Below are 14,805 nucleotides of genomic sequence, written 5' to 3'. Positions count from 1 at the left end.
ACACACACACACACAGAGAGATGTTGACAGTCTAACCCACTGCAGTAAGAGGTGAAGGTAAAGTCAAGTTGATGTCAGTGATCAGACACAAGGAGGAGATTTGACCTCATAAGCCGCACCATGGACTCAATGTCAGTGATGAGAGTTTGATTTCTGTGGAATATCTGCGCTCGAGGATTCTCACTGAAGGAAAACCACGGTCCGTATTTCTGAAGCAGCTCTTGACCTCCGCTCGCATTGAAAACCTCCTCAAAATATCTACCACATCAAGGAACAATAACATGACCAATGAAATTCAGTTCACAGCAGATCACCTGTTCTGTCCAGACAAATCCCATAAATATCACTGAAGATGTTAGGTGAGGTATTACAGTATTAACAGCACTGATATCCTTCCATATAAAGTATTTCACTTGACATATACACAATTGTTTGTCATCATACGTGTCAAAAGAAGGGCCGGTCTCATAGCTCTTCCAGATGCAGTATGCATGTGTGTTTAATGTCTTTATGTGACTGTCACGAGACAGATGTTTTACTCACGGGATGTTGTAGCTCGCCCAGTAACCGCTTTTCAACAGTTCTTCAGTTTTATCTGCGTTTACCATCATACCGCTGAAGCAAACAAATGAAACAATAGATGCCCTGAAGTCAGAAGCTGGTGTTTTTCATTACACATACAGTATAAAGTGTGTAGTAACAGCATCATTTCAGCTGTTGTGAGAAGCTCTTCAGTTTGACAGATGTTTATGTTGTATTTGAGCGTGCACACGCACGCACGCACGCACACACACGCACACGTCTGGTTTATTATCTCCGTGGGGACAGTCCATAGGCGTAATGTTTTTTATACTGTACAAACTATATTCTATCCCCTAACCCTAAACCTAAAGATCATAGAACACTTTTTGCATTTTTAGATTTAAAAAATATTGTTCTGTACAATTTATAAGCTTTTGTGCCCATGAGGACCTCAAGGGCACAAAGTTGGTGTGCATTCAGGTTTAGGTCCCCACTAACATATAAAAACATGAACACGCATGCACGCACGCAAACACACACACACACACACACACACACACACACACACACACACACACACACTTCTACACAACATTGAGCGCTTACGGTATTTGCTCCAGGACGGTGAACAGTCCTTGTTTCAAGTGTTTTTCTCCAGGTGTGAAGCTCTTATAGTCCACTATCATCCACTGATTATTGTACCTGACAAAGCAAACAGGTGTTATTGTGTTCGCTCATCAGTGTTTGTGTGTTGTGTTTTACGTGTCGATGATTTCTTTACGTTCCGCTGTTGTACATGCTGAAGATGTCGGCCCACGCTCGTCCGTTCTCAGCGAGCCGATTGGCTACGATGTTTCTCAGCCACTCCATAACAGCATCCTGAGGCTTCACGAACTTCCACCGATCATCGTTACTGTTGCCAATCGTCGTTTCCATGGTAACCTAAACACGACATCACGTGTCGTCATGGAGTTCACTGATGATGTAACACTGACGAAGAGCAGCGGGGGTCTCACCAAACCACTGCTGAGGATATAGAAGTCATCTCCTGAGAAAATGCTGCCGGGATACGAGGAGAAGGCTTGAACTCTTCCAGGAATGACCCTCTTCCCTGCGACAGACACACAATCACACAGTCTCCTGTCATCTCTGACATTTAGGACATACAGAAGAACATGAACATTTTCAAATGAGATCCAGTCGTTTCCATGCATCTTTTCTTCTGCTGCTGGGATTGATTTCAATCTGACTGACATTTCGGTCACAACAGCCTCAAACAGATCAACTACAGCAAGACTTTTCCGTATGATTGATGCCACAGCGAGTCTGATGTGTGACAGTGTTTACACAGATCAAGCGTGAATCTTCCGGTCGATTTAAACTGCACTTCATCGACTGGCCACTAGAGACAGAGCAGAATCTCACTGAGCCGGGTGTTCGCACACATTTGTGTTCATAGCAGAAAAACTGATTGGGGCTCTAGAGCTAATTGTGCCCTTCATGACAACCGTGAGGGGGAGGAATTTACTTGACAAAATGAGATTCAATTCTGCATAATTAAGGGCGTGGTCACTTGAGTTTTTGAGAATTGACGTCATTGTCTCCACCCACAGTCATCTCAGCTCCACCCACGCCCCGCCTCTTCGCCCATTTACGGGAGTGACGTGCTGCCAATCCTACTTTAGGCTTCAAATGTGCTCTTCACAGACCTCCGGGTGATGCTGAGAAGAAAGTGAGGCAGACACGTGACGTTCTGTGTGTGATACTGACGGATGAATGTACCGTCAGGAGAGGTGCGGTAGGTGAAGTTGTATTTCTTTAATATCCTCAGCATTGACTGGTAGTTGTTCCAGGTATCGTGTGACATCAGTAAATCTCTGTTATCCGGCAGGAGTTTGATGAGTGCGGAGCACGAGCCGGAGCCCTCGGCCCGAACACCACTGGATTTATTCAACACGGCCTCCAGATCCTCTAAATCTCCACCCATCTGAAAGAGTCTGAACAATCCAGAAGAGTTTACACACACACACACACACACACACACACACACACAGACGGTCAGAGGACAACCGACAGCAGCGCGGCTTTCTCTACTCACAGGAATCCAAACGGGTCGATGGAAAAACTTCCGGTGGGAAAATCCACCTGCCCGTTATAGCCGTCCTCCAAACCCTTCAGCTGAAGCAAAGCCAAACGCACCTGAAAACAAGCGCATGACATTTATTCATACAGCGGCCTTCATCTGGGACACTTTCACTGTGTTCTTGCAAGGTCAGAAGTAAATAAACAGTCCACTACATGCAGGACAGGTCTTTATCAAGACAGATAATAAATGTGTGAAGATTATAATGTTTCTCAATGACAAAACAATCATGTCAGATCAAGATTTATCCACATCTCCCCTCAGGTGTCTGTTCAAGTGTAAATACAGCTCAAAGTAAACAAAAAGAAACATCACAATACAAACAGACAGCACACTTGACATGTCAATAAGGATATGAACAACACAGAGACCGTCATTCATCGACGTGAATCCTGGAAGACATGTGAAGAAAATCAGCTGAACTGAAGAAGAAACACTTCAGTGTAAAGAATGACTTCACGAGTCATATAAACCTCGGGGGGGGGGTGAAGGGTAAACCCTATGGTATGGGGACAAACACAAAGATGGCAATATCCAAAACCCTTGTCCTTTAGCAAACGAGCTTATAAATCATACAGAATGAACTTTTGTGAAAATGTAAAAGAGCAGACAGTTGTGTGTGATTGTTAGGGTTAGGGGTAGGGAATATGAGATACAGTTTGTACAGTATAAACACCATTGTGTCTATGGAATGTCCCCAAAAAACATGGAAACCCAACATGTGTGTGCGTGCGTGTGTGTAGAGTGTGTACTTGTACATCTGTATTTGTGAGGACCGGTTTGAGTTGTAGACCACATTTTGGCTGGTCCTCACTTCCAGAGACCCCTTTAAAGGGCTGTTTGAGGGTGAAGACTTGGTGCAAACGTGTGTGTGTGTGTGTGCAAAGCGAGTTGATATGAGCAGATCTACCTGATGCCAGTATGAGGAGTTTGTGTGTGTGTCCATCTGTTGTGTGATCCACTGCAGGTTTGTGTTGATGTAGTGTTTGAGACGCTGACAGTAGTCTGGCTCATGAGTAAACGCTCCGCAGTATCCCATCAGAGTGTTCATCCAGTGTTTATAGATGAGCTGCGGATCACATCACATGACATCACACGAGCTTGTGCGTCAGTGTGTGTGTGTGTGTGTGTGTGTGTGTGTTACCTGTGATGTGACAGAAGCCTCCACGAGTCCTGCAGCATACGCCTGTAATGTGTCATTATAACTGCCACTGCTGCTCACCTCCAGATACGACCACCTGACACACAAACCCACAGAGAGCGAGAGAGAGAGAGAGAGAGAGAGATTAATCTTGACCGATAAACTCTGAGCTCTTGACAAGAGATTAAAGAAAGGCTAAATATATGCATACACTACTCGCTATTATTATTTCTATCACTTTTGTTCATTTGTCATACCGCGTCAGAATGAATACACTGCGGCTAAAACAGAGACGCACACTGTTCCGCTGCGCAGACCGATCGGCGTATGATACTAAAGTGTCGCGAGAGCCGAATGCTTATTTATGCTTTCGAATCGCTCTCGCGGGACTTCAACGTCATTCGCCTAACAGTCTGTGTCTGTGTGCAGCCCCAAAGCAAAGATACGAAGTCGAACACATCTGATTTCGGAGTTCAATATTTACCCGGTTTTGTGAATGTCGTCTGTGAAATTGGCGACTGCGACAGAGTTTGGGTAAAATCCCTCCTTCAGGATCAGATTGGATGTTTTCTCATCATACAGCGCAGAGAAGATCTGAGCAAACGAGGCATTTAAAACACTGAACAAACACAAAAACAACAGATGAAGCGCCATTTGATCACGTGAAAACACCGCGAATGCAGCAAGCCACCGCTCACTATGTTACATGCCAAAATAAAAGTCTATATAAGAGTCTACATTGTCTAAAAGTAAACAAAAACGCTACAGATGAGAATACTACAACAAAATATTAGGATTAAAAATAACACGAATAATATGGATAAAAAATACATATAACCCACATTACGTATGGAACTAACCGTTATATGAAATATAACCATAGACAATATAAAACAAATGCCCTTCACCACATGCAGCTGCTGTGTACAGTGTTGTGTTCATCATTCTCAGTTGAGTTCATGTCAGGACTCCTTTCTCTAGTGTTGAGGATTTACATTTCAGCGCTTTTCACAATTTTCATTGTTGCAAAGCAGCTTTACATTGGCTACATCATAATTAAAAATATATATGATTAATAATAATAAAGTAGACCTGAGGGAACAAAATGAAAGACAGTATATGGTATTAAGATACATGGTATTATTGCAAGTTTTTCTCTATGCAATGTCCACTGATGAAACTGAAATAAACTCTATTGAATTAAATGCTTGGATGGTCAGAAACGGTCAATTATTCAATTGAAGTATATTATTTAATTTAGGTATATCTTTTTTTTAATATTGTTATCAGGACTGGAAACCTAAAATTACAATTTACCAGAACAATTAACAAATACCAAAACCGGAGAAAGAATATATTTGTTAAAGTGAAGTTGTTAAACGTAAATTGTTTATATTTATGGATAAAGCAAAGTCATATCTTCCAGTGTCAACGGTGGCAAGGAACCAAAGCTCCAGTATAGATGGACAGTATGTACTGTATGTGTATAAGAGTACATCTTTATAATAGACACTTGTGGATGTTCTAAAAGATGTTGGGATTGTCATGGCACGACAAACATCCAGCCTAGCTGATCAATATGTCTGAACCAACAGAAACCATCACGGAAATTCTATTGGTTTCCATTAAAATACCATTATGAACCATTAGCTTTTCCCATTAAAACCATTACAACATTCCTTTTTGTAGTGTGTTTTGGGCATTATTCCAATAGGTTAATCTGCCAGATAACATCCCACTAACAGAATCCATCACATACCAGTAGACACCATTACGAAGCCAATACAATTCCCATTGTAACCATTAAACCCATTACATTTTCTACTGTGTTTTATGCAGGGTTTTTTGTTGTTGTTGTTTTTCAATAGAAGACAATGTTTTATTAAATCAGTCACATTGTGTTTGTCTGTAATGGTGACTGACATATTTGATGAGTGATCTAAACAGCTGTTATTCTCTTCACAATACACAAATGTCAATGCAATCCAAACACAATTTCAAAGAAAATGGCATTTATTTCAATTAAACAGCATACAGCAAGAACTCATTAAAAACAGCGATGTTGTTCATCATGAGATCATGCATCCATTGGCGTGGCATGGGTTTATTCTGAGAAACAGTCTAATATCATGTGTTCACAGATTTATTTTGCTTTCTAAACGTGAAATTCATCATTAACTGAAATGTCCAAATGTGTTTTGTGGTCACTGCATGCTGTACACAAACACAATTAAAGCTCATCTATTATTGCCTTTAAACCTGACCACGGATTTCTGTTCATTTGAGAATAAAGAACGACACCAGATCTTCTGCAGTTATCATCCGTGAACATGTGTAGTGTTGTTCATTCATTCACACTGTACACACACACGTTGGGTTTCCATGTTTTATGGGGACACAATGGTGTTTATACTGTACAAACTGTATCTCATATTCCCTCCCCCTAACCCTAACAATCACACACAACTGTCTGCTCTTTTACAATTTCACAAAAGTTCATTCTGTATGATTTATAAGCTTGTTTCCTCATGGGGACCAAAACATGTCCCCACAAGGACAAGGGTTTTGGATATTGCCATCTTTGTGTTTGTCCCCATACCGTAGGGTTTACCCTTCCCACACACACGTGTGTATCACATGATGCTGTGAATCTGAAAACACATTTCCCTCTAAAACCAAATGGAGGAAACATGATTTTGTTTTGCATAAGAAACATCTGATCTGAAATGATTTGCTTTTCTTTCTGCAAAATAGAGTAACCGCTCATTTCTTTCGTGGTAGTAAAGAAGTCAAATATTCATGCTTGTCCATGCCTGTTTGTGTCTATGACACACGTCGTCAGTGTGTGTGGTGTGTTGAATGTCTGTTGATCATCAAGAAGAAAGCCGTGTACATGCATTCAGTCACATGTGTCCATACAGAGACTCGCTGAAGACGCCTGTTCTGTGTTGTTAAATATACAACAGCAGCATGTTGCTCTTTCTACATGAATGTTTCTTCAGTGTGACGTCATCATCATCATCATCATCATATACCTCAAACAAATGGCAGACATTTCCCCTGAGCGTGGAGACTGAATGAAGAAGCAGTTAACAGAATGACGATGATGATGATGGTAAAGAAAGGAGGTGTGCTGGTCATCTCTCGGTGAAGATCTGAGAAACACACGTGATCTCGACTCAAACACAGTGACAGCGTCTCCTCCTCTTTCCCATCTGCACCGGTGATCTGTCGAATAATAAACATTGATATTTGGACTTTGGTTTATTTATGTTTTCGTTACATGTGATGTGATGCACCGTCTGAACACATCAAGAGAAACCTTTAGCTAACATCATAAAGATAAAGAGTGCTGAATCAACACAATCACGCTGCTCTCAGCACAGGAAAAAAGAAATCAAAACCGTCACAAAGTTATTATAAAAAAGTGATTTCTAAATGAGTGAGGTGGAGCGATATATCATAACCCACTGAAGGTTTCAGTTTTCTGATCCACGTTATAAACATCAGCAGTTCATATGTTCTGTGTCATCAATCTCATTGTTACTCTTCGTGTTGATTAGATCTTCTTTACACACATTCAACACTTTTCAGTTTCCACCTGAGCACTGAAGGATGATGTACTAGAGAGTGATAAACGCCCAAACACACACACGAGACTAAGATTAAAACCGTTTACCACATGAGTGAGTTCATGAGGAGAGAGGAACACGGTTGACTCCGTCGTTGTGAAAATGTTCAGGTGGAGCAGAACCCATCCGGCCGGCAAGAGCTGTCAAAACAACCCATCACATGTCAACAACACTGGTTTTATATGACCTACTGTATGTGTGTGCGTGCGTGCGTGTCGGGGGTCACCTGACTCTCTGTGAGATGTGAAGCGTTTGCCAGGATCCTTCTGCAGTCGAATCTCTTTGATGGAGAAGATTGAAGCAGCTGATGAATGTGAAGAGAATGTGAAAACACGTCAAGTCATCAACTAGAGAACGTCAGTTACATGCAGCGGCCCAATTCACATACTATCCGTCCTAAATACATTTACATTTAGAAAAGCAAGTGGAACAACACAAGGACAACAGAAGGCATAAGCGCAGTAAAACCGGTCTCATATAGCCCAGCACAGTATACAGAGCTAAGGATTTGTTTGCTAGAAAGAGTAGAAAAGAGTAGAAGTCAGTATTAATGGGTCAGGTGCTGACGGAAGAGATGTGTTTTCAGACGATTCTTAAAGATGGTTCTTGTGAAAGTATTCGAACAGTTCATTAGTATGTTGAAAAGAGTATTCCAAAGATTCCCGGATGGTCGACTAACTCCGGTAGAAATTCAAAGTTCAGAATGATGGCTGATATTACCCACAACTCACTGCAGGTAGGCGGAGTTTAGTCGAGCTCCACTGCAATCCCTTACGGAAATGAACAATGGTTTACGACAGTTAAAACCAAAAAACGATGGTTACTGTAGTAAAACTATGGTTTTGCCATAAGTAATCAAAAAAACAAAAAAACTAAGTTACTACACTGGTACCACAAAAAAACATGGGTCATTTTCGTAAGGGATAATAAAATGAAATAACTGATGGGTCACATAATAGTATAATAGAGTTAACATAGGAAACAATGAATGAACAAACACTTCAATGGAAACAAGAGCTGTATTTTGATGTGAGTGACAGTTAATGGCCACAGTGTTGTCTAGGCAACAACGGCCACTTCCGCTTCCTGTTGTGTCATGATCCTGTCTTGCTAGCAGCTGTATCTCTTGTTCTGGCCGACGGGATCATGACAGCCCCGTTTCTTGTGTTTGTTTTGGAAGCACATGGCCATTGATTGAGCCTTGTGCTGTCCCGTCCTGTCTTAGCCCCGCCCCCTACTTTCATTATTCATTATCCCATTCTCAGTTCCCGCCCTTCACCTGTTGCCCTTGTTATGCCTCTTTTGTTCCACTCCTATTTAACGCCCTTGTGTTTGCTGTCCTGTGCTGGATCGTTTGTCTTTTCCCCGTCTTGTCCTGTTGCCACTGGTCTCTTTAAGTTAAGAGATGGTCGTCCACGCTTTTATCACTTCACGCCTAGACTACTGCAACTCACTGCACTATGGTATTGCTCAGTCACAAATCATCCGCTTACAACTGGTTCAGAATGCTGCTGCGAGATTCATTACAAAAAGCCGAAAAAACGACCACATCACCCCTATTCTGAGGGCCTCCACTGGCTGCCCATTCAATCCAGAATTGCTTTTAAAGTTCTCGAGATCAGAGCGGCACCCTCTCTTTTCACTTTTAAATCTCCTTTACAAACAGATTTCTTTGATCTGGCCTACCACTAATCCACTTCTCTTCCATTTTTTACTATGTATTTTTAGTCCTATTACTGCGTGTTCTGTTTTTCCTCTGGTTTTATTACTGTTTATGCGGTTTTAGATTTTCATTCTAATGTACAGCACTTTGGTCAGTCTTGTGGCTGTTTTAAATGTGCTCTATAAACACATGAACTTGAACTTGTTTTCCCCTCGAGGGATTTTTCTGTTCAGCCTTGTTTTCACTCTGTTGAAATAAATGAGTTTTGTTGAATAGCTTTCTGCATCTGGGTTCTGTTCCATGTCAGGTTCATGAAAAAAATGTTTCTACTTTTCCATAACAAAAACAGTACACACTTTTAGTGCATAGTAGAACAAGTAGGAGAATTGGGATGCAGCTACAGTGTGAACAGTGTATCACATTGACATGCTTTTACTATAGTAAAGCCTTCAAAGAGTGATGTGTGTGTGTGTGTAAAACACAGATGAGACTCACTGTCGGCCAGATGATGAACTCTGACTCCAAGATCTCTGAAATAAATGTGCTGCAGAGCCACGTCTGCTGAAACACGCCGCCTGCCTGAAAACTACACACACACATCACATACACTTGTGTGTGTTTGTGTTTACGATGTTTCCATGTGTGCGTGCACGCTGTCCTTTAAAATGTCCATCATTCTGGAAAAGGACATGTGGAATATGGAATAAAGAGTGTGTAGAACATGTCAAGACTCTTTCAGTCTGATGGGATGAACAAACATTACCTGTACTAACTGATGGATGAGATCATGACCGTCACTGCTGAGCCTGTCAAACAACACATATATGATGACTCACAGACTGCACGTGTGTTTCTGATCCATCAAGTTCTGTTTTATTTAAACACACATCAGAACATATGCACTCTTGTCATTTATCAATGTGCTTCTGGATTTAGCTTGCTGGAGGTTTCCTCTAATGATAACGTCAGCACATGACAGGTGAATATAAACACTGTAAATAACAGAAGAAGAGAAACACACCTGGGTGCGTGAGTGATGAGAGGTTCTCCATCATAATGAGGAAAATGATAAGAATGAAAAGTCTCATTGAGTTCTGGCCAAGACGTCTCAGTGGGAGAACCTGCAGACAATAAGCTCATCATCAGTCCATCATCAGATAAACAGAACGTGATGTCATATCTCTGATCAGTGATCATACCCAAGATACGAAATATAAGATGAAGCTGATCCTCCACTGTTGAGCCGGAGAAGAGAGGTCGTCCTGTGAGCATTTCATAGAATATACAACCTACACCCCTGTGATAACACACACACACACACACACACACACAGATGTACAAAATCCTTCAGAGTTCACACAGAATGCTTCTCAAGAGCACCAAAACACAGCCAAGACTGAGCCAAAAACAGCTTTAAAGGGATACTCCACCCGAAACTGAAAACTCTGTCATCATTTACTCAGATTGTTCCAAACCTGTATACATATCTATTCTCGGCGGATCACAAAGGTAGATATTTGGAAGAATGTCAGTAAGCAAACAGATCTCATCCCTCATTAACTGTCATAGTATTTAAGGTGAGGGTGAGTAAATGATGAGAAGACGTTTCTCTTAAACACTCGACAGTCACAGAATTCATCCGAACTGAAGACATTAAACACCTCGTACTGTACTGTGCTCAGTTTCAAGTTCAAAACTTTATTTTTGTAATAGTCTGAAGTTAACATCTGGGCCCGAGCATCACCTGTCTGTAATACATTCTCATTGTGTGTGTGTGCGTGCGTGTGCGTCACCAGATGTCGATGGAGGTGGAGTATTCTGTTGATCCCAGCAGCACATCTGGTGGTCTGTACCACAGCGTCACCACTTCATTTGAGAAGGTCTTTGTGGGAACTGACTTTGCCCGTGCAAGACCTACAACAGACACACATGAGTTCACCAATCCATCTCAGTCTTCATCTGTTTGCTCCTGTAAGTGTGTCTGTACCAAAGTCGGCCAGTTTCAGCTCTCCTCGCTCATTGATGAGAAGATTTTGAGGTTTCAGGTCTCTGTGTAAAACTTTCCTCTGATGGCAATAAGCGAGACCTCTCAACAGCTGAAACAAGAAGATCTGGAAAGAATACGACAATAAACTTTAGTCAAACAGCAGAACATGATTAAATATCAATATAGTTTGCAGGCGTTTCTCTAGTTCTCTTTTGTCCATGTTGAATATCGAGGCTCAAAGACAAAAGACAATCACCCACTGTGTATAAATACCGCCTGAAGTCTCTTCATGAAGCGTCAGGTTAACACTGACAAGAACCTTTTAAAGTCTGGTAGCAGACATCCATCTACACGTCCTGTAAAGGCTTTATGTCATGAAGAAAAGGTCACTGATTGGGTGAAAAGGGTCAGATTGACTGTGATGTCTGTAAGGGTTTGTGTCGTGAGATCATCTGAAGGATGTCCGGTGATGTTCTCTTTACTCAACGCACTTGTATGAGTCTCTCACCTTCACATTAAACACATTCATGATGCCACAGTCATCCAGATACTGCTTCAGATCTCTGTCCTGAAACACACGCGTGTTAGAAACACACACACACATAATGACACACTGAAGAAACGTCACATACCAGATACTCAAAGACCAGTGTAAGGCACTTGTCCGTGTGAATGATGTCATGAAGCGTGACGATGTTTGCGTGTTTCAAGTCCTTCAGGAGAGACACTGGCAGACAGACGGACAGATAAACATCAGACAGACAGACAGACAGACAGTATATATACTGTAGATGTGAATGTGTACCTTCTCGTATGGCGGTGCATGGCGCTCCCTCTTCATACTCCAGCCTGATTTCTTTCAGAGCCACCAGATTATCTGTTAGCTTGCTACGACCCTTAAACACGGTCGCATATGTACCCTACACACACACACACACACACACACACACACACACAAGTGTATTCTAAATCAACTCAACACAAATGCTGTGAAGGTAGATATCTGCCAAATACACAAACACCTGCACGCACACAGTCATGTCTGGATTTCACTGCATTTCTATTGTGAGCCACTTTACATAACACTTTATTTCAATTGACTATAAGCTCAAGTAACATTGCAACTTCTTGTCAACTAGAAGTAATCAGAGTTCAACTTTATGACCCTTATCAACTTCTTTTCCCAACCATAACCTTGTTTGTAGATTACTTACAGTTATCAAACTGTGTAAATCAAAATAACGTGTAACCGAGCTCAATGGCAGTGACACTTGTGCAGTAAACATGAAACTGGTGCAAAAACACATGTGTATCTTTGTATCAAAGGGTATGTAACAAAATACCCAAAACATATTTGGGTAATATTTGGGTATTTTACTTTGTATCAAAATACCCCAAAAATAAAGATTCTGACATCATTTACTCTTCGTGCACACTTCTTTGTTCTGATGAACACAGAGAAAGATATTTGGAAGAATGCTTATGACTAAACAGTTCTTGGACCCCATTGACTCCCATAGTTACTGTGTACATTTCTTTGTTCTGTTGAACACAAAAGAAGATATTTTGAAGAATGTAGGACAGCAAACAGTTCTGGGGCACTTTTGACTTCCATTGTATTTTTCCTACTATATCAGTCAATGAGGTCCAAGAACTGTTTGGTTCCGAGCATTCATCCAAATATCTTTCTGTGTGTTCATCAGAACAAAGACATTTCTACACATTTGGAACAACTGGAGAGTGAGTTATTCATGACAGAATGTTCATTTTTGGGTGAAGTATCACTTTAAAATACACGAGGTGTTATTTTATTTAATAAATGAAATGCAAGATGTAGATGTTTCTCAGCTCTTATCAAAACATTTTCTGCATCTGAAAGCTGTAGGATGCCGTCCTCAGACAGGAAAACGTTTGCTGAATGAAACATGTCCAAATTTAACTTCCAAGTGTCTTTTCTTTCAACACTGAATCTATTAACACACATATTTTAAATGTGTATCCGTCAATCTGAGAAAACGATTGAATTTTACATATGGTTTTTAAATGGAACATGGATGCAGTTTTGTAACAGGACGGAAAGTAACAGGGCTGAATTTTTAGCATAAAATGAACACATACATGAAATTAAGGCTCACGGGAAACATGCTAATAACATGAGGACAACTTCTAGTAATTTGCCCCCCCCCAATTTTTTTTTAAATGAACAAACAAAACTTCCAAGAAATAATTTAGTTAACAGGACAGTGTGTTGAGATTGACCATCTCCAGTCATAGCTAAAATATCATCAAAATAAAGCAATAATCCGTGTGAAGCAGTGGGTTACGGGGGTATTTCATGACGTGAAGCGGACTCATTAAAACACCTCAGCTGTTATAAAATGCACTTTTTGCTTTAGTAAAACGGTTATTCCACATGCGTAGCAAGGTTTCATACAATAAATTAAATAAAGAGATATTTAGGTTATGTAATGCGGTCAGCCGTTATAAACTCGGCTCAGCCAATCAGAATTAAGGACCAGAACTGACCGTTTTATAAGAGAAAATTCATTTTTGTTATTCACATGACCTTCAGAAGACCAAGATGATGAAAGTTTCTGCTCTAAATATGTCTTGTGGAACATTTTCAGGTTTTCAGAGGTGAGGATGTGTTAACAGTAACAGGACTGACTGAAAACCTGCGGACACGACTACAAATCTAAAATATTACACCGTTTTATGAAGAAAAAAATGGAACAGACGGAATATGGAATTACAAAAATAAATATAGGAGGGTTATAACCTCTGAAGGATATAACCTTTGTATATCATAGGAAAGGTATAATTTACGATATAAAATGTAAAGAAAATATTTTAAAGTTATATACTGAATGCTGAGATAACCAGCACAGATGGCATCTGATAAAAACGGAAGAGTTAAAAGTCAGTTTCATCTCACCTCTCCCAGTTTGTCCAGTTTGATGTACGTCTCCAGCTTGCCGAAGCCAATTTCAGACTGATTGAGAAAGAAAAAAGGTCAGTCAGGATTCAGGAGTAAGATGTCGTTTGATTTGTGCATGTTCCTTTAGTAATGTGAATCAGGACCTTCACACTTCTTGTATTTGACATAAAGCACACACATCATAACATTCCACATGAACTCACCAGTGAAGCTCGACGGAGTCTTCGACTGAGAGGCTTGTCAAACGGAGGACTGTTTGTGGCAAACTTCTTCAGGTAATCTTCTGGTAAACGGATATCTGCTGGTAGCGACAGACGTTTATTGATGTCCTAACAGAGAAAGAAGAAGGAATGAATGAATGAATGAACGACATTCAGACATGATGAAGTGACATTTATCTGCATCATTTCTGCTGGATTTGAAGTCATTGTGTCGGAGAGATAGTGAAGTTAACAATCCTACAATACTTATTGTGTTTACAGTAAGCATCACTAATGTAGAGTTTTATGTATGTATTAGCAATTTAGTGCTTCTTTTAAAAAGCATTAGCCGGGGTTAAGAACGATCTTGAGATAAAGATTAGAAAAGCACTCCTGTGAGATGAGTGATGTTGACACTGTACCTCATTTGAGATGCGCTGCGGAAGGTTTCGCATACGAACTCTTACAGGACTCTGAACTTCATCTGATGATGTTCCTGAAGTCTGATCACTTTCTCCATCTGAACCAATCTTCCTGTGGACTACACACACGCACACACACGCACACACACACACACAC

The 14,805-nt window shown here is 40.7% G+C and overlaps 2 protein-coding genes across 4 annotated transcripts in view; both read right to left on the bottom strand.

The window, feature by feature from the left end:
* Positions 1-4,498, bottom strand: part of plbd2 (phospholipase B domain containing 2) — a 7,510-nt gene extending 3,012 nt beyond the window's left edge. The window contains exons 1-10 of the mRNA XM_057336554.1: positions 4,291-4,498; positions 3,810-3,903; positions 3,576-3,734; positions 2,621-2,721; positions 2,305-2,519; positions 1,539-1,633; positions 1,304-1,464; positions 1,129-1,224; positions 544-615; positions 106-258 (exon numbers count right to left, since the gene is read on the bottom strand). Of these exons, the coding sequence (XP_057192537.1) occupies positions 106-258; positions 544-615; positions 1,129-1,224; positions 1,304-1,464; positions 1,539-1,633; positions 2,305-2,519; positions 2,621-2,721; positions 3,576-3,734; positions 3,810-3,903; positions 4,291-4,460 (1,316 nt within the window). The 5' untranslated portion in view covers positions 4,461-4,498. The remainder of the gene's footprint in view (positions 1-105; positions 259-543; positions 616-1,128; positions 1,225-1,303; positions 1,465-1,538; positions 1,634-2,304; positions 2,520-2,620; positions 2,722-3,575; positions 3,735-3,809; positions 3,904-4,290) is intronic.
* Positions 4,499-5,817: 1,319 nt separating this feature from the next.
* LOC130555761 (cyclin-dependent kinase 16) overlaps positions 5,818-14,805 on the bottom strand; it is a 12,000-nt gene continuing 3,012 nt past the window's right edge. For 2 of the 3 annotated variants that reach the window (XM_057336219.1, XM_057336221.1), the window contains exons 3-16: positions 14,649-14,767; positions 14,230-14,355; positions 14,024-14,080; positions 11,894-12,008; positions 11,721-11,815; positions 11,597-11,656; positions 11,089-11,212; positions 10,895-11,015; positions 10,301-10,398; positions 10,123-10,222; positions 9,865-9,907; positions 7,665-7,742; positions 7,486-7,578; positions 5,818-7,034 (exon numbers count right to left, since the gene is read on the bottom strand). In XM_057336219.1, coding sequence (XP_057192202.1) covers positions 6,843-7,034; positions 7,486-7,578; positions 7,665-7,742; positions 9,865-9,907; positions 10,123-10,222; positions 10,301-10,398; positions 10,895-11,015; positions 11,089-11,212; positions 11,597-11,656; positions 11,721-11,815; positions 11,894-12,008; positions 14,024-14,080; positions 14,230-14,355; positions 14,649-14,767 — 1,421 coding nt within the window. In that variant the 3' untranslated portion in view covers positions 5,818-6,842. Of the gene's footprint in view, positions 7,035-7,485; positions 7,579-7,664; positions 7,743-9,596; positions 9,688-9,864; positions 9,908-10,122; positions 10,223-10,300; positions 10,399-10,894; positions 11,016-11,088; positions 11,213-11,596; positions 11,657-11,720; positions 11,816-11,893; positions 12,009-14,023; positions 14,081-14,229; positions 14,356-14,648; positions 14,768-14,805 lie in introns of all 3 variants that reach the window. The other variant, XM_057336222.1, reaches the window with a different exon arrangement.

The sequence above is a fragment of the Triplophysa rosa genome, linkage group LG6 (assembly GCF_024868665.1).
Source record: "Triplophysa rosa linkage group LG6, Trosa_1v2, whole genome shotgun sequence".
Lineage (NCBI taxonomy): Eukaryota > Metazoa > Chordata > Actinopteri > Cypriniformes > Nemacheilidae > Triplophysa > Triplophysa rosa.
The sequence above is the reverse complement of the archived record's forward strand: the minus strand, read 5'-3'. Positions and strand labels throughout refer to the sequence as shown.